The following is a 19,127-nucleotide window of genomic DNA, read 5'->3' as shown; positions in this document are numbered from 1 at the left end:
TGAGGTTTTAATGAGTGCACCTTCGTCGTCCATCCCTTAGAAAATGATGAAAGACAACAACCTGGTGCGTCACCTGGACGCCTGTGAAACCATGGGCAACGCCACGGCTATCTGCTCGGACAAGACGGGTACCTTGACTATGAATCGGATGACAGTGGTGCAGGCATACATCGGCGATACGCACTACAAGACTGTCCCAGAACCCGATGCTATCAAGCCAGACACTTTGGAAATGATGGTCAACAGCATCTCTATCAACTCGGCGTACACCACCAAGATCCTGGTGAGTATCACATCGACAAATACTGACACTCAGGCTGGTTCCAAATGCAATTATTTGGCTCTGGAGCATCTATAATAATAAACAGAGAATATTCAGTTATTTATGGGCCTAACACTTCATTTATGTTAAAGAAAGAAGCTGTGCTGTGATAAATGCTTTATTAATGGAAGTCTTCACTACGTAAGTTATGAGTATAGACTGACAAGCATATAAACTGCAACATGAGTGCCTGGCTGAGACAGTAACTATAGTTATGACAATGTTTCCTGTTGATTACACAGGAGAAAAAACATCTAGGCAAAGAACATACCAGAAAAAACTGAGCACAATCTAATGAATGAGATTCAGCATCATCCCTTCTTATATTGAGTGTATATTTATGAGCCAATACAAACTGTTGATCGCATTCTTCACAAACGTACAACTTTGCCATACTGGCCTCAGGTGTGCATAAATGTGAGCAGCATTCGCTCCAGGAGCTTTCTGTCCTTCTGTTTATCGTCCACACCCCAAGCAGAATGTGGTAACGCATTACCTACATACAGTAAGCATCCATTTTACAGATCAAAGTACTGCAGGCTTGTACTGGTTTGTGCAGCTGTCATCTGTCCTCTTTTCCACTTTTCCATCAGAGAAAGGATGAAGGGTGCCTGCCTGCTGGGGCTGCAAGTGATGGATGATAGCTGTAGCTATAATTTGTTGTATATTTGTACATATATATATATATATATATATATATATATATATATATGTATATACATTCTTATTACAGTATGTAGACAGAGTTATTAGTGTTTGGTTGTCCACAGTTTCATTATAGTCAGTTTCATTCACAGCGAGTGTCATCATGACAGAGAAAACAAGAGGTAGTCAGATAATAAAAATACTAGTGCATCCCATTTTGGTCATAATTTTAAAAAGTAATCTTTGGTGTATTTTGTATTTGTCATTACAGAAATGTCTGGTGTCTGAAAATTATGGTCATTTACACACTGGATGCTTTTCGAGTTACGAATTACAACATCAGTGCGGTGTGGCATGGAGATGATCAGCTTGTGGCACTGCTGAGGTGCCACTGAAGCCCGCAGTGCTTGATATCAGCCTTCAGCTCTTTTTATATTGGACATTTCTCGTCTTCTCCCTGACAATTCCCCCGTAGATTCAGTGTCAGTGGAGTTGGCTCGCTTATCAAACAGAGTAAAATCATGGTCAACAAACCGTTTGGTAGTGGTTTTGGCACTGTGTGCAGGTGTTAACTACTGCTGGAAAAGGAAACTGTCATTACCAAAAAGCATGTCCTCAGATGGAAGCATGAAGTGCTCTAAAATCTCCTAGTACATCGCTGTGTTGATATTAGACTTGAAACCCAAGCTAACGCTGGCTCATGTCAAGTCAAGAAAAATGAAGACTAACATTTTAATTAAAGTCTTTTATCTGATATAACTTATATTAATTTATTAGATATGTGTCACCGTGTGTGTTATTCTGTTAGTGATGTTAACCTGCACATGTACCTGAATTGCAGCTACAGAAGCGTTGTGTTCTTCAGATGGTTTTGTTTAGTGTGTATAGACCAAATGAAATGATTAAAATTTGATTAATGCTGGAGCCCAAGCTTCTCTGATTGAACCAGCAAACATTAAACAAACCCGATCCTCTGCATGTTCCTAGTGTTTCTCTTTGCTTGTAACTTTAATCATGTTTAAGCACTTCCAAACTTTTTCTCACTCCTCAGCCCCCGGAGAAAGAAGGCGGCTTACCTCGCCATGTGGGTAACAAGACTGAATGTGCTCTGCTGGGCTTGGTGCTGGAGCTGAAGAGAGACTACCAGCCAATCAGAGATGAAGTCCCCGAAGAGAAACTCTACAAGGTTTACACCTTTAACTCCTCCCGCAAATCCATGAGCACGGTGCTAAAGAATGCTGACGGTGGCTTCCGGATGTACAGCAAAGGAGCATCAGAGATCATCCTGAGGAAGTAAGAACTAACAGTCTTGCTTGGGTGGACACAGTAACCTTTTTGGTATACCTTTATAATCTCCCTTCACTTCCTCTGATTGTCTCTCTTCTCCCAGATGCTCTCGTATCTTGGACGCCCAGGGCCAGCCTCGTGTCTTCAAGCCCAAGGACCGTGACGAGATGGTGCGAAAGGTGATTGAGCCAATGGCGTGCGATGGGCTGAGGACCATCTGTGTGGCCTACAGGGACTTTCCCGCTGAGGCTGGAGAGCCAGACTGGGACGCTGAGAATGATATCCTCAACGAACTGACCTGCATCGCCGTGGTGGGCATCGAAGATCCCGTCAGACCTGAGGTACAGCACCACCGATCAAAACACCATCTGTAATTAACAGCTCATGTTGGCCAATGTGCCGTTAGGTCTCAACAATCAACGATCTTACCTGCTGAAGAATCTTTATACAGCTTATTTATTCTTATCATTTTCACTTTTTCTCTTTGGGCGTGTTTATGGCCAAACATCCCAAACTTTATTTCTGTAGCATTGTTGAAAACAGTGTGTTGCAAAGCAGTCATATAAACAAAATATTAAAGTGATAAAAAGAGTTTCCATTCATCGTTTTAATTAGGCTAGAGCCTATCCCAGATGTCATAGGCTGAGGAAAAGACTTCCCCGTGGACAGTTTGCCAGTTCTTTACAGCGCTTACACAGAGAGGCAGACAAGCATTCTTTCACATCTGTGGTTAATCAACAAGCATAAATGAACCTAACATGCATGTTTGTGACTCCGGGAAGACACCAGAGTACATGCAAAGTCCTCTGAAAGCCCCCAGCCAACCAGAGGGTTTGAATCAGGAACCTCCTTGCTGTGAGGTAACAGTGCTAACAAACGTGCCAACATGCTTTCCAGCAGATACCATTAGCTAAGAATGTGTGCAGTTAAATATGAAGTTAATGCACATTTATTGGTCCAAATTACTTCAATTGAATACCACTGTGGTAGCTTAGCATGATTCGCAGGTCAAAATAATTCTGATTTATTCTTATACCGGACTGTAGTGCAGCCACCATCCCTCTCATTGGCTGCCCCTCATAAATGGAAGGTTAGAGTAACAGGTGGATCGCGCTTCTTTGCTGACAGCCAGATCTGTATTAAGGAGTCTGCGCTTTTAGCTCATAGGCACTACTTGCACATAAACTGACCTTGTTGTTGGATGAGCATCCATCGCTTTGTGTATATATGACAAAAAAATTAGAAAAACCATAGAGGGCCCCCTTTAAGAAGATATTTAAAGAGGACTGTGTGACTGATCAGACTGCTATGAAACCCCAAGGTGAATGTTTTCAATGTAGCCATGTTGGTGTTTTGAAATGTGACAGGTATTGCCTCTGGGATATCTTCTTTTTTGATTCTTAATGTGAACTTGGTTCAGTATAATTTTAAGCTAGTGATTGAGACCATAAACTTATCAGGAAACTTTACTGAAGTCACAGAGTAAGAGATCTGATTACCACTTTTCCATAGATTTCCATGGCAGCTTCAGTGGTTAGTATGGAATTACATGGGTCCAGTTCTATTCTACAAACCGAAGGCACTGCACTGGCTTACCATTTCAAGTCTTATATGGTTTTGACCTTTTTTGTTCAGATTTGTTTGTGATTCGCTGTTTAGATAAAATCGTGGATCTGTTTTAACCATGTGAAACCGCAGCTGAACATAAAACAATGTTCGCTATTCACCAAAAAGACTTTTCTATTCATGATGTGTCATTTCCTCTTTTGACCTGAAGTGTGGATAATCTAACAGTCAGTATGAGCAGAGAGGAAGAGAGCATGATGTTATTCAACAAGAAACACACTGTAATTATGGATTACATAATTACCATTCAGTCATATGTCACATCCCAGTGCCTCGATAAATATTGTATTTTCATGGGAGATGAATTTACATAATTTCCACTTTGCCTAGAAAAAAGGTAAAAGGACTGATAAGCTGTCTATCCATGCAGACTGACAGATACTCCAGCTGTTTCTACCTCCTGCTGTCCTCCTCCCTATCCTCTCGCCAACAGCTCTGTGCGATTTGTGTGTTTTTGTTTCTCACACTTTCAGAAGGTCCCTCTTCAAAGACGTTCATAGCGTTGCAATCAGTTGTTCACATGAAAAGCGACGGAAATAGCTTTGTTGCTTTAATGAACAGCAGTAAGAGGCTGCTGCTTCTGTTACCTGCAATAATCCAGACTTCACGCAGGGATCAGTAGATCTACGGGATAATCAGAGTTTGTAGTGTGCAGCTTTTTTTTGATGATGCAAAAATAAGTTAAACAGACCAAACAGGGAGCTTAAATTTTCTTCATTGAGATTGAAACTCATCTGAGAGGCTGCTCTTGACTATATTGTTATATTTGCGTAAGCATGTTATTGACTTTCTCCTAACATGAAGACCGAAGTTTGTCCTAGCCAGATCTAACAGAGTCCGGATGCTCTGAAGTGTTAAATGAGGCCTGTAATGAAGCTGAGAAAGCATCAGTGCTGCTGCCTGCTGCTTTAATGTCAGAGCACAAAGATCACCAACAGGATGGAAATAACCGGAGAGCAGCAGGAGTCAATCAGCAGCACAGTGTTTATCTCTTCACAACTTGTTATGGGCACAAGACTGAATATTTTAGCTTTGTGCTACAAAATTATTATTTCTCCTCATATTCAGAAAAAGTGTTTCTATAACTGCAAGTAACCCGAAAATAAAGCAGTCTGTCCTGAAAGTTAACAAACACAAGGGCCCCCTTTTAACCCGATTGGTTCATTAACTTAACGGGTAATGTATGCAGACCATTCATAGAGCATTTCCTACAACATTTTACTATAATTAATGTAAGTATCTGCAGTGTTGCGCAAAAAGTCTTGAGCCACCCATTATTTCTTTATATTTTGCTACAAAAGGAGCAAGATTAATTTTAAAAATGCTCTTGAGCAGTAGGTCTCTAGTCTTTCTGAAGATCTTTTCACATTTTTCTTTGAACACTGGCTGCTTTTTCACTCATTTTCAGCCCAGCCCTTATACATAAACCTTTGAGAGAATGTTTGTTTTGTTTCTTAAGCCATTTAGCAGGTGCATTTTGATGCTTGAATGATTCGTAGGTCACTAACTCCAGGTAATGAACCAGTGTTGCGTCTACACATAGCAGACAACTTAGCAAAAAAAAAAGTTTAAATTGTGTCTTTGGGCACTTTGTTACTCACAGCCTGTAAGAAAAACACATCTGTACCTTTTCTTTAGCCGAATCCATTAAAAATCCCGAGGATCTTACAGTTTGACAGCATAAAATTGTATTTTTGTTCCAACAAGTTGATTCCAAAAGAGATGAAAACTCGGCATATCTTGCTGTGTAATATGTCCTTAAAATTATGAGGAAAAGCAAGACGTGGAAGACAAAAAAAGAAGTGGGATGCCTAAAAAGACCTGAAACAGGACCAGAGAGATGAAGCTGGCCGTTCAGGTGGTCCACTGTTCACTTCCTCATCAGAAATGGTCTCATTGGAAGGATGGCTGTTAAGAAGCCATTGTTAAGGAAGGGAAACGGTGTACTGCACCCTGGCTGAGGCACTTTAAATGAGAATTGTGCAGCATTTGTGTGTATGTATTTACAAGCAAAAAATGGGCCCTCTGTTGGGTTCTGGTCATATCAGTCGGACCACCTGAGGAGCACAAGAAGCAGTCAGCACCTCTCTGACCATCAGGTCCTTATAGACTCCTCACAGGCATCTGTGTACCTTTGTGTAGTCACTATCACCTCTCCCAGACCGAGATGAATGATCTCTCAGGGTGGGTTTAAGAACAACAACAGTGGCTCTCATGTAAAATCTGCTGCTGCTGGAATTGGACCTCTTACACACAAGCTCTGCTGCAGTATAAACTCTTTCTTTACATCTTCTAAGACCCTAAAGATAGTTTGCTTTCTTCAGCTTCTCCTCTGCAACGACCAACAGAATGTGTCATTCGTGACAGTCAGTTTTTTTTTTTATTTGGGTTAGGGGCGAGGGGACCTTCTTTATGCTTCAGACTCAAAATCATCTTCATCTTTTCTGTCACTCTGCATTCATCTTCAAGGTTTTTTTGTACTGTGAAAATAATCAAGTCCCTTTGTTCTGACTCTCCTCCAGGTACCCGAGGCTATTGCTAAGTGCCAGCGCGCAGGCATCACCGTGCGCATGGTTACCGGAGACAACATCAACACTGCTCGTGCCATTGCGACCAAGTGTGGCATCCTGCTGCCTGGGGAGGACTTCCTGTGTCTGGAGGGCAAAGAGTTCAACCAACAAATAAGAAATGACAAGGGAGAGGTAAAACGAGTACAAAAAGAATCCAACTGCAAGCAACATTCATATGAGCATTTAAGTTTAAAAGCTTTGACCAGAGAATGACTCTGAAATGAACTCAAACAAGCGCCAAATTAAGTCAGTATGGCCTAATAAGTCTTTGTTGCTAATGCCGGATTTCCACTAGCCCATTACATCTCTTGACGGCCTTCAGTTAACCCCCTTCCAAAGGCCTATGTACAAAAGCAGCAAACATTAAGTTTCCTAATGTATCTTATAGCTATCTTATTAGAGCGAGGGATATGTTGTGTTTGATAGAGTTTTACCTGTTCAGCTGATGCCGTCCACACAGCACTCTTTACAACAGTATCATGTTAAACTGATCTGTCTGCATTAAGCTTATATCAGCTGATTTTGGGGGATTTGGGAGGTAGAGAGCTTTGTTTACTGATTGTAAGGATAGTGAAGCTTAAATTGCCCCTGATGCATCCATCAGTGTGTGAGTGTTTGTGTACATAAAGTGCTGCATGAGTGTGTGTAAATGGATGGATGTGGCTCATAGCATAAAAAGTGCTTTGAGTGCTCAGTAAATCTAGAAAAGCATTATATAACTATCAGTGCAGCCCATTAACCAATTAATCAGTTTAACTCTTAAGTGGCTGGCTGTTTCTCCCTGCCCGTCCTGGAGTTTCAGACATTGTTGCTGAGATTCCTCAATTTTGGGGGCTTTTTAGCCTTTCTTTGGTTAGGACAGACATAGCAAATGGCCTCGAGGCAGATTCAAACACATGCATTAGGTTTATGACATATGCTTTGCTTGCTCTGCCCAGTGATGTGCCCAGATTTGTCCAGTTAAAGATGAAGCTCCAACTCCCCATTATTGCTCTGTATCCAACTGGGATGGTTATTTTTATATGCTAGAAAAAGATTGTTTGAAACTTAAACCTGTCATTTCTAGGTGGAACAAGAGCGTCTGGACAAAGTTTGGCCCAAACTGCGTGTTCTGGCTCGATCATCACCCACAGACAAACACACTCTGGTCAAAGGTGGGTTTGTTCTGTTGAGCATGGAGACTGTTGAGCATGCTTTAAATCTGCGTGTAATTCTAAACGTTTAGTCAAGCTGCTGTAAATGAATCTACTTTTTTTCCCCTTCCTTTTTTTTTGAATGATCATACACTCACTAAGACAGAGTTTCTTGTTGTTTCACTCTGCTGATCAGGCATCATCGACAGCACAGTGGGCGAAACCCGACAGGTGGTTGCAGTGACAGGAGACGGTACCAACGACGGCCCCGCCCTCAAGAAAGCTGATGTTGGCTTTGCTATGGTAACCACTTCTTCTTTTTTTCCCCCCGTCCTTTTCTTCTGTTGCCTTTGTTTCACGGCTCTTCATCGCTTCACTCTTCTGCTGCTTAAGTTTCTCTGCATCATTACCTAAAGAAAAAACATAAGCCTTTCAGTTAATTACGTTTCTGAAGCAGCCATGAAATAGGTCATTTCTCTAACCGTCATTGACAATAACTCTTCAGTTTAATGCCGCGGATTCATTAAGATAGCTGTGAAATGGAATAATAAATCAATAAATGTTGAGTTCGGCTGCATTCAGCACAGTGGGGCCCCACTCTACCACCTTGTCACTGCCTTTGTTTCCTACAGATCAACTCACAGAGAGTGAGACTAATGCTGTTTCTTTATGTTGTCTGTTTTATCAACCAGAGTGTACTCCAGGGTGCATTTTTCCACATTTTTGAGGGTATTTGGACAGATTTTCTCAAAAAGGAAAAACGAAAACACTGAAATTACAGTTTAATTAAAGAAGCGATAAGAGCAGAATGTGTTTGAGCAAGAAAGTTAACACTTTTAACTAAAGTTAATAGATAAAAAGACCAACTCAGCCAAAATTAATTGCTAAAATGATTAAAACAAATAAGTAATGGTCACAAAGTGGAAAAAAGTTGAATTAGCTTAACAAAACAGTTGAAACTGTTAGATTGTTCACCCATTTACAAAAACATGTTATGGATAATCATTCATAATGTGAAGCTGCAATCCTGAATTAATAAAATATGGAAATATTAGTTCAACACATGTATGGATAAAAACATTATGGTTTCAGCTAAACAAACTTAATGAAAAAAATACAATAGCTGGTTAAAAATATGTGGAATTTATTAGTTAAAAGTAGTTAAAATTATCAGGTAAAAGTAAAAATGAACAAACAAAATAGTTTAAAAACACATTTAGATAGAGAAATATCAAGCTCTGTTTCATGGAGAGTGTTTGGCTATTTTATCCCACCTTTCCAGAGCTCACAGCACCTCAATTTACAGAGAGTCAAGTATTGTCCCCTTTAAGAATTTTATGATATTACTTCATCTTGAAAATAATCATGAGAAAGCGTTTAAAGAGACATTACTAAAATATTTATCTGTAACTACATATTAGCCACCTAGCTTAATCGTTTCTGGCATAGACAGATCTTGGAGCGTACTTCCTGGGTCACTAGCAACATCTTGGCTTTTTAGATCTATTATGTCTGTCTGCTGGTAATGCAGCTTCAGCATGCCTGTGCATTTCATGCTTTGGAGAAGCAAAGCATGACATACACATGGTGGACCGCCGTGTCTATTACACGTTTTGCCCTGATATTGGGTTCATGAGGCTACAGGAGGGTCAATCTGAGGAAAAGTGGAAAGATGGCATCTCCTTGAAATGCCCTTCCTATAACTTAATTTCATTATATCAGTACTTTTTTTTATTATTTATATAGATATTTCCTCATTAGGTTAATATCCAAGTATATCTGGTTACTGTAATTTATTCGTTTGTATTTTTTTCTTTCTCTCAAACATCTCATGCTCTGTTTTCATATTCTTTAATTAAATAAACAAAAGCAGAAGAATGACTATAAAGAGGAATCGCACTAGAAAGCTGTATAAGCAATGGTGACTATGCATATTATCGTTGACTAACTGATTACTTAAAAAAAAAGAAAAAGAAAGTTAAATGAAATTGGTAGCTGGAAAAACTAGATAAACAGTTATTATAGTAGCTAAAATTATAAATTAAAAGAGGGAGCTTCTTGGCTAAAAGTGTGACTAGCACTTTATCAAGACACAAATGTGGTAAATTCATAGCTGAAAGTATGTAATAACAGTTTAAGTAAGTAATGATGTTGAAAAATGCCTGAAAGTGGTCACTAAACTTGAAGAATAGCAACCAAAAGGTAGTGGTTGGGTGGCTGAAACTCCCATTTGAGTTTTATATATGACCGATAACAATCCTCTGAGCAGTCTGGGTGTTTTATAGATTTCAGTGAAACGACATTTATTAGTTTTTATTTTTCATTAAAAAATTAATTTTCAGACTCCTGAAAATTGAGTTGAGTAATCCATCACATGATGGTTACATTTACTCTGGTAAATGTATTGTTAATGCACATGACTCGCACATCAATAATAAATGAAACACCTCAAGCAAGTTTTAAGTAGGACAATTGATTTTTTTTTGACTATCAGGAAATACATTTACAACCAGTGGCATGCTGTAAGGAAATATGTCTTGGAGAATGTGCTACTTTTCAGGATACATTTGAAAATGGTCAGCAATCATCATTATTTACAATATTTATAGCTTTCATGCAGGTGGCTTAGAAAGTTGTTACTATGGAAAATAAGAACATGAGACATCCAAGTTTGGACTTGAGCTCAGCCCGGATAAAATGATCATCTTCCCAGTAGAGCGTTTGGAACGAAACATATCGGGGCTTGTGTTTAGCACAAAGCTAACTCACTAAGCGGAAACATGGCACTCCTTATTTAAATCACCTAAAAGTTTCAAAAGTTAAAACCATATTTATCTTTGGAGGAAATAAAAAGGGGAAAATTTGCATAAACATGTTTTTGTTTGACATATATTTAATGGAGTTAGTTCTCAAAATATGTCTCAGTAAACATTCTCCTACAGCCACTCATAAACGTTTGTTTGCTGTGTAAATTCAGTTGTTTTCACTGTCCCAGTGTTATGATACCCAAGCGCTGCACCTACGTCAGCTCATTTGTTATGTAACACTTTTGACGCACCAACCGAATCTTCATCAGATTTACCTCAAAGTGAAGACTGTTTTAAGTAAACTTGTAGAGAAGTTCAGGATGGCAACTGCAACTTGTAAAGTATTCCATTTCTGCAGGAAAACCACAAACCTGGCAACCCAGTGCCAAATCGTAGCATTTCTTTGTATCGCACAAGTTTGTAAAACAAAGACAGCCTGCGAGTGAAGTGTTTGTAGATTTAAAGGATCCAATTCTGCTGTATTCGAAACTGAATGAATTAACACTGTGGGGTCCTAACTCTCGTCTCTGAAGAGTAACACTGAACAGATGATCAGCTGACAACTTGCCAATGCGTATCTGTTTAAAAACAGAATACATGCATGTGGACGAGTTCACAGCTGACTCCTGTGTGTGTTGTTGTGACCTTTATTTACTGGGGAAAGTCATCTGAACATCAGGCTCTCCTGCAGGCTGCTGAGCAGCTGCTGTGCTGTCAAACAATTCCCTGATAGTAGCTACTGTTCCTAAACACATCACAAAAGCAATTTGTGGATTTAAAGCAGTGACCTTTCAGTGCTTATATGTCCCATTTGGAACATTTTCAGTTTCAACTCCAGCGTCCCTGTTCAATTATCGCCTGGTTAGCTGGGAAACTGAAAGCGATTCACCTCCATCTGTTTGAGCGAGTCTGCCTGCGTAGAGAGACACAGCAGCTCAGAACTTCTTTAGAATTGCTTTTAAGACAAGGCCGACATTCCTGTTTTATTTTTACTTTACTGTCAGTTGAGCAGCATAAAATACTCTCAGTCAAAGCTTTTCAGACTTTAGATGAAAGGAGGTTTAAAAATTAAACGTCCAGCTGGCAGATTGTTCACATCTACAGGGGGTGAGAAAGAACCCAACAAGAAGTCCTCGCTTTATCCACAGTGAAGCTGAACAGCTGGACTTTCTCCTTGTACCTGTCATACTGCTCTGCCGATACAACCTCGGCAGCATTATTCCGCTGCGCTTGTACCCTGCAGATGAGCTAGGAAGCAGTGACATTAAACTCCACAGAAAGATAATCGTTTATCCATCTCTGAGGAAACTGTGAGCGCTCCAGCTCAACATTTTGGTGTTAGATGAGCTTCAGTACACCGGAGTTCTCTTGGTCACAGCTGAGATGTTTATGCACAATTAGTTAGTCACGGTTCCAAGGCTTTTTAGGTTGTGACTACTGGGACTCATTAAGGTAAAGCAATGTGTTATCTGTGACCGCTTACCACAGTTTGTCTATCTCAGTGGTGATCAGTCAAGCATTGGAAGAAGATGGCAGTAAATGTGGAATTTGTATAGCAAATTTCTGTCTTCTTACCTTATAATCACTTTACAATCCCTCAGATTTATGTTTTGTGCACTTTGGGGATCTATAAGTGCGAGTCTGAGAGGCAGTTTAGTACAAAGCCAGGCTGATGTTTTGACTTGGTCTCCACATTTTTAGAGCCTCAGTTAGCTTGTTGGCCATCTTGTTATATGGAGCTTGTCAGGATTGTCAAGTCAACTCAGATTTATTCATAAACACAGAAGTAGCAGCTGCGGATGAAAGTGCTGTACTACTAATAGAATAAAGTGGCCATAAAGTAATAGACCAATAATAATATGTCACAGGAAGCCATATTATTTATTGGATAATTGCATGAAAAATGCTCCAGAAGGCACCAAAGGGACAAACACAGCCGAGAGGGCTGGTTTCATTAATTCATTTCACTAACAGTAGCATTTTTAAGCAAGTTCAGTCTCCAGTGTAACAATAAAATCCTGAGTTTTCAGTTGTTTGGTGTAACCTGCTTGTAAAACTCAGCACTGTCTTACACCAGTCTCTGCTTTGTGTTCCAGTAAAGACAAATTGCTGCAAGTTTTGCTTTGGTTGATGTTCAAGCATGTGATCAATGTCGTGTCCACGGTATCCAAAGTCTTCTCTTTCTTTTGGACTGTTTTGTCCGAACAAATCACTGTTCAGCCGTGACCCAAAACATCTTCTGTTTCTGTCTTTGTTCAACAGTTTTTGTCTTTGTACATTATATTTAAGGCAAACTGTGCAGTCTTTATGTAAAATCATATAGTTGTACTTGTATTGCTCAAGGGGAAGCTTGGTTATTGTAAACATTATCTTCATGACTGAAGTTGGGCATTTGAACACAGGACCTATGAGCATTGAATGTATTTTGGAGCCAATCGACTTTTTGGAGGAACGACTTGAAATGACCTTAAGCATCAATAAACAGCAGCAGGCCACACCTGGTGCTTGGGATGGTAATTTACGAGCAGTGTTTTAAACATGAGGAGGAAAATAGAAAAATTATGATTTTGTACCCGGAGATGTCATTTGACTGAAATCTAAAAAATAAAAGTGTAGTTTGTGTCTCTTCCAGTACTTTATGACTCTAATTCACCACCCTAGCTCCAAATACACCGTTTCTCACAGATTCAGATATTTAGAACTTTTTCATAAATACCATAAAAATACAAAAATTTATGTACATGAAAGTTTCGATGAACACTTTTTAGCAGAGTTGATTCATTGCTTGTGTGGATCTTGTGTGAGCAGAGTTTCCGTAGTTGTTGGAAACTTGGCATCAGCTACTGACTGTTTGCTCTTAGTCAAGGACTAATGATGCCTCTCTGCTTCCTTTCAGGGAATCGCCGGCACAGATGTGGCCAAAGAGGCATCTGACATCATCCTGACTGACGACAACTTCACCAGTATTGTCAAGGCCGTCATGTGGGGGAGGAACGTCTACGACAGCATCTCCAAGTTCCTGCAGTTCCAGCTGACCGTCAATGTGGTGGCCGTGATTGTGGCGTTCACAGGCGCCTGCATCACACAGGTAAACCGCTTATGTCTGAAATTACAGTTCATTTAGCACACCAGTTTGAGTCTGAATAATGACAGGCGGGTCAGTGGGACCTCCTGAATATGAGCTGAAAAAGCTGGAACGAACATGTGTAAATGAGAATTTAAAAAAGAAATCTCACATTGTGTTTGTAACTACTTTGTTTTCACACAACCCAAAAAGAAAAGGACGTCACTATCACTGGATCGGCATGTGCCTGGGTACCAAATGATTTTTCAAAATCCACTGTCTAAATTCAGTCTCACAGTTTCATATTGTTTGCTAGTGTTTAAAAAAAAAAAAAGTTTAGAGTACGAGTGGGCAGAAAAAACTGGGGAGGTTATATTTTTGGTCGTGTTTATGTGCGTGTGTGTCATCACTCTGTCTGTAAAAATGATAGCTTGAAAAGGGGTGTAGTGTGGGGTCATGGAAGCAATCCATTTAAATTTGGCTTCGATCCACCAAAGTCTTAAAGGTGAATTTATTGTGGTGAATACAATAAAAAAAATACAATTCTAGTAAATACTGCTCAGAGAGTGAGCTGTTTGGCAAAGGTTTGTGTGCTCAGTGTGCTTTGCAGTGTTTTGCTTTAGATTTTTTTTTTCCAAACATCATTTCAAATGAATCTTAATGTCAGGTGTCAGACTTGGAGCACATATGTAGCAGCTGCTAGCATTTATGCTACAGCATCTCTAATCACTGATCAATGAATCACATGCTTTTGAATGTATAGACTTTAAATGTTTTGAATGTAAAGCTATTTAAATGTGTGTGCTATTTGCGTATAAACAGCGTGTGAAATTGTGTTTGTGTCGTTGCTGGTTTTCATCTCAAATTCAAAAACAGTAAAAACATCGCTTTCACTTATGCTTTTGATTAACTCGTGTTTTGATTAGATTTTGAGGCAGGCTGGTGCGTTTGATGTACCTCGTCGCACGCTGTGGAAACATCTTTAAATCTCCGCTTGATAAAATATCCATAGAAACAAAGAGTCGGTGTGACCGTCTCAGTGCTGCGAGGAGGCGAGGTGGCCGTGTCATATTTTCTTTGTTTCATAATGTGCCTGTAATCAGAAAGCTGAACCCCTGACACAATAAAGAAGAAAGTCTTGGGGCTGTGTATTAATTGAAAGGCTCACAGCTGGCAAGACCAGATAACTAACTCGACTACAGAGCGGAGAACACAAAGTAGGCTAAGATTCAGCCTGAAACCATGGCAACACGTCACCATCATAATCCTGAAATATAACGGGGGACTCAGCAGGTCTGTGGTCTCTGTGCTGTGATTTCGCTCACTGATCATCAGGCGCTCGCTCTCTGTTAGTGCACGGAAAAGATCATTAAAAGGCGATTTACGTGTTTGTCGTGTGTACAGAGGAACAGAGGCAGGACCCAGAGGCATAAACTGGGTTTTAGAAGTGGAGGGGGTGCTTTGAAATGTGTGTGTACTTTTTTTCCTCATTTTTTTAATGCAGTTAAATTACTCATTTGATGCTAGACGCACTAAGATTAAATCGGTTCTTGCAGTATGGTTCTCACAGTGACAGCAGTATAAAACCTGCCCATATATTTGTTTCCTAACAATGCAGTTCAGATATAACCATAGACACCGTGTGAAAAATGGGATGTGTCCACCTGAGGTTCCCTGAACCTTCTTAAACAATAACTTATGTATCACTGGCAACATTTTTTGTATCTCAGAGATTCCATATTTGTTCCAGAGAGCAGGCCACTCATTGCCCTGTACGGTGTCCGAGCATGCCCCCTGAATGATCAGTTCTTCTCAGCATCTCAGCTCCTCTGTCAGTAGTGGTCACACTGTCCTCTCACATGTTTTATAGGTTATTTATTATTATTATAGTGTATGTTACTGTGTCATTGAGAAAGCATTGGAGTTCAGTCATCTAGTGAACTGAGTCCATCTTTTCCAGCAGGTGGCATTTATCAGGGTCTTTTGATCACATGATAGCTTTACAAAAATTGAAACCAGTCACACCATTCCAGTTGTCACAATAGGGAAAATTAGACCAAAACTGTTTCTCATGCTGTAAACGGGGGAATTTCAAAGCTGGAGTTGGCAGTAATGCTTTTTGCTGGTCTGCAAGAGGTCCACAAACAGACCCAACCAGGAGCACAAACTCGGAGTAGACATGGTGCAATTGCAGAAAAACGTTTTAAAGATCATAAAGATTTTTTTTGTATGTTTCTCTGTTGTTTGGTTGCTCAATCATATTTATACTCTGTTATATCCCTGATATTATATTATATTCTCTTCTCGTAAATTAAACTCCTGCTCTTTCTCCAAAAGGACTCTCCCCTGAAAGCTGTCCAGATGCTCTGGGTCAACCTCATCATGGACACTCTGGCGTCTCTCGCTCTTGCCACGGAGCCGCCCACTGAGTCTCTGCTGCTACGTAAACCCTATGGTCGGAACAAGCCCCTCATCTCCAGGACCATGATGAAGAACATACTTGGCCATGCTGTGTACCAGCTCGTCATCATCTTTACCCTGCTCTTCGCTGGTGAGTCTGACTCCATCCTAGTTGGGTGTAAACCCGGTTCTGCAGAAATGCATTGATACTAAGACGCTGATGTTTGTTAATCGTTGTTGAAACAGTTGAGATTCATTTTTTCGGTATTTTCCTTCATCTTTTATCAGGTGAGAAGTTTTTCGACATCGACAGTGGGCGAAACGCTCCCTTGCACTCCCCGCCGTCAGAGCACTACACCATCGTGTTCAACGTGTTCGTCATGATGCAGCTCTTCAACGAAATCAATGCCAGGAAGATCCACGGAGAGAGGAACGTGTTCGAAGGTGTCTACAGGAACCCCATCTTCTGCAGCGTTGTACTGGGGACCTTCGCTCTGCAGGTAACACCTTCAGCATCCTTTAGCGTGCTACTTTTCCTGTTATGTGACCACTGAGTCTGGATGGATTCATGGTCTCAGTAGGTGCAGCTGCATTTGTGCTGCACATAGTTTGGTTACATTTAAAAGAGTTTAGCTGAAACCCTCTGATGATTTCTTTTCACTTTACTAAATTAGAAATGGTAAGAAGACATCAGCACATCAGACTAAGACCTTAACAGTAGGACTGGTGGTACAATGAATCACACACATCCGAAATGTTGACCAAAAGGAGGCGGAAGATCACGGGACGAGCAGTTGCCTGCGCTGTGTGGGGGACAAAGTGTCGAAAGGTTGACAATAGAAACGCTGGAACTTGGAGTTTCCTCAGTTATTCTGTCATCCTACTTATTTGCCTTAACATTAGCATTGGACTAATGTATGAGTAAAATTATTACCAATCTCACTCTATAGAATAGTCTGACATAACTTTGTGAAACCACCAGATCTGCCGGCTAAAAGTTTACTATCATTGCTCCGTTCACACGGCTCACATGCCGCTTGCTTGTTTCCTTCCCAGATCGTCATTGTTCAGTTCGGAGGAAAGCCGTTCTCCTGCACGGCTCTGACCATCGACCAGTGGCTGTGGTGCGTTTTCATCGGCGTGGGAGAGCTGCTGTGGGGACAGGTGAGACAAAAACCGCGGGTGCACAAACAGCTGAGCAGAAAAAACACCAGCCCGAGCTGTGAGAATAAGCAGCGTGTACCCAGGAGCTGATGAAGAGGTGGATACGTGAGGTTTATGGCAGAAAACTGTTGCCTGTCACACTCGCGCTGCTGCGGTGTTGCCATCACGACTATCGCCATGGTAATGAGCTCAGCACATGAAAGCTATGCGACTCCTGTTTACGAGCGCCGAGGGAAAACAAACCCGGCGTGTCAGTGCCTCTGTGGACGCGCACGAACACGCCGTCACACGCATGATCCTGTTAGCATGCAAACACACAGAAAAACTGTTCAGTCATAGCTAGCCTGCTGGGTTCAGGTGGAGGGCAGAGAGACAGAAATATGCTGACAGAAACAAACTCATCTGAAGTCTGTGATTTATTTAAGAGGTAAAAACACCTTTTGTTTCTAACGGAGAGAGAGAGGAGGGTGACGGAGATATAAAAAGCTGATGTGCAGCTCCAGCAGGAGGCCGGGTGTGTCTCTCCGCTCTCTTTTAACAACCATGAACAGATAGTTCACCAGCAGTAGGAAAATAATGATTGCATAACCAAGTTACAAGTTAATTTTGCTTCATTAGTTTTTGTATATAATGTTTTAAAATTGAGGTCAAATCAAGCTTCAGTGCAGCTTTAGGAACATTTTGCTTGTTAGTAAAAAAAAAAATGAAAAAAAAATGAAAGCACTGATAAGTAGTTCATTTGTTAGCTTTTTATCTTTTAAAATAAAGTTGTCAAACTTTACCCAAAATACTTCTTACAACCTCTTAGTAACACCTTAGTCCTGTTGTCTCACATAAGTCTTGGTCCCAGATTGGGAAAGCACCCTGCACACCCTGCTTTTTGTCTATTTTTGAGTCATTATACACTACACATATTAACACGTGAATTATTAACTTGTGAGGACTTTAATCAGTCACACTCCAAAGAATCCTACATTTCCCATAATGCAGTTCTCATACATCTTTTAAACTTGTCCTGTAGCACAGGCTGTCTTTATATATTCATAAAACGTTTTATTATTTTGACCATCGATGTGTTATCGGATATTGTCAGCTGTTTTCATCTGTTGATTTGGCGTAAACACCACCAGATCTGATCTGCTGACAATGGTTTTCTCTCAACCTCAGCTGATCTCGGCCATCCCCACACACCACTTGAAGTTCCTGAAGGAGGCCGGTCACGGTATCACAAAGGAGGAGATTCCCGAGGAGGAGCTGAACGAGGGCACGGATGAGATCGACCACGCCGAGATGGAGCTGAGGAGAGGCCAGATTCTCTGGTTCAGAGGTCTGAACCGCATCCAGACACAGGTATGCTCACCTCGGCTCCTCGACATGTCTAACTTTATCACCTACTGCAGGTTACTTCTGTTATCAGTTTCCCCCTTTGATGGCAACGGCTGAGGACTTGTTTTGTTTTTGGTCTATTGTCTTATCTGAATTGTTGTTTGAGAGGCATTCTCTCATCAAGATGACAAAGAGAGACTTTAATAAAAATATTTTTTCCAGCAGACACCTGAATGCATCACAATTGATGGAATCCAGCAGCCGGGTCCATTTTTGATCTGGTTCACAATCAACAAATTCCTTACCAAAGTTTTTATTTCAGATCTGTCGAACATCATTTGTGTTTTTCAGGCAGAGCATCACGACAAGCATCGGCTTATCACCACTGGTGACCAGCCAGACTCTGTAGCAAAACGACAAGTTCACTTTCATTCAACATTTTCTGTGCTCTCACAGTACAGTACATCTTTTTTCTTATTGATGTTCTCTTCTCGTTGCAAGAAAAGAAAAAATGACCTTTTTTCAGATCTCCTTACCATCTCTTACTGAAATAAAAGCAGTAAGTGGTAAACTGCATCAAGCTGCTTTACGGTGGAATTAACAGCTGGAGGGTGTAAAAAAATCTTTAAAGTCAAGCTGATCACCGCTTAGGAGAAAAAATATATACAGAAAGCACAGTATCTACATTTAACGAATGCGTGGAGCTGCGCCGCAAAGCCTGATTGGCTCTGCAAACTTTCCATGTGGATCCTCTAAACTGTCAGCATCCATCGCAGATCAGAC

General features: G+C 40.6%; 1 protein-coding gene across 8 annotated transcripts in view; it reads left to right on the top strand.

Moving 5' to 3' along the window:
• The window catches only part of LOC100696627 (plasma membrane calcium-transporting ATPase 1), a 123,903-nt gene that overhangs the window by 90,325 nt on the left and 14,451 nt on the right, over positions 1–19,127 (top strand). For all 8 annotated transcript variants that reach the window (XM_003447707.5, XM_005469687.4, XM_005469679.4 and 5 more), the window contains 11 exons: positions 41–283; positions 2,019–2,260; positions 2,358–2,595; positions 6,403–6,582; positions 7,517–7,604; positions 7,780–7,886; positions 13,287–13,478; positions 15,792–16,005; positions 16,143–16,354; positions 16,911–17,018; positions 18,186–18,368. In XM_003447707.5, the coding sequence (XP_003447755.1) occupies positions 41–283; positions 2,019–2,260; positions 2,358–2,595; positions 6,403–6,582; positions 7,517–7,604; positions 7,780–7,886; positions 13,287–13,478; positions 15,792–16,005; positions 16,143–16,354; positions 16,911–17,018; positions 18,186–18,368 (2,007 nt within the window). The remainder of the gene's footprint in view (positions 1–40; positions 284–2,018; positions 2,261–2,357; positions 2,596–6,402; positions 6,583–7,516; positions 7,605–7,779; positions 7,887–13,286; positions 13,479–15,791; positions 16,006–16,142; positions 16,355–16,910; positions 17,019–18,185; positions 18,369–19,127) is intronic.

The sequence above is a fragment of the Oreochromis niloticus genome, linkage group LG5, assembly GCF_001858045.2.
Source record: "Oreochromis niloticus isolate F11D_XX linkage group LG5, O_niloticus_UMD_NMBU, whole genome shotgun sequence".
Classification (NCBI taxonomy): Eukaryota; Metazoa; Chordata; class Actinopteri; order Cichliformes; family Cichlidae; genus Oreochromis; species Oreochromis niloticus.
This window is presented reverse-complemented; position numbering and strand designations above follow the sequence as displayed.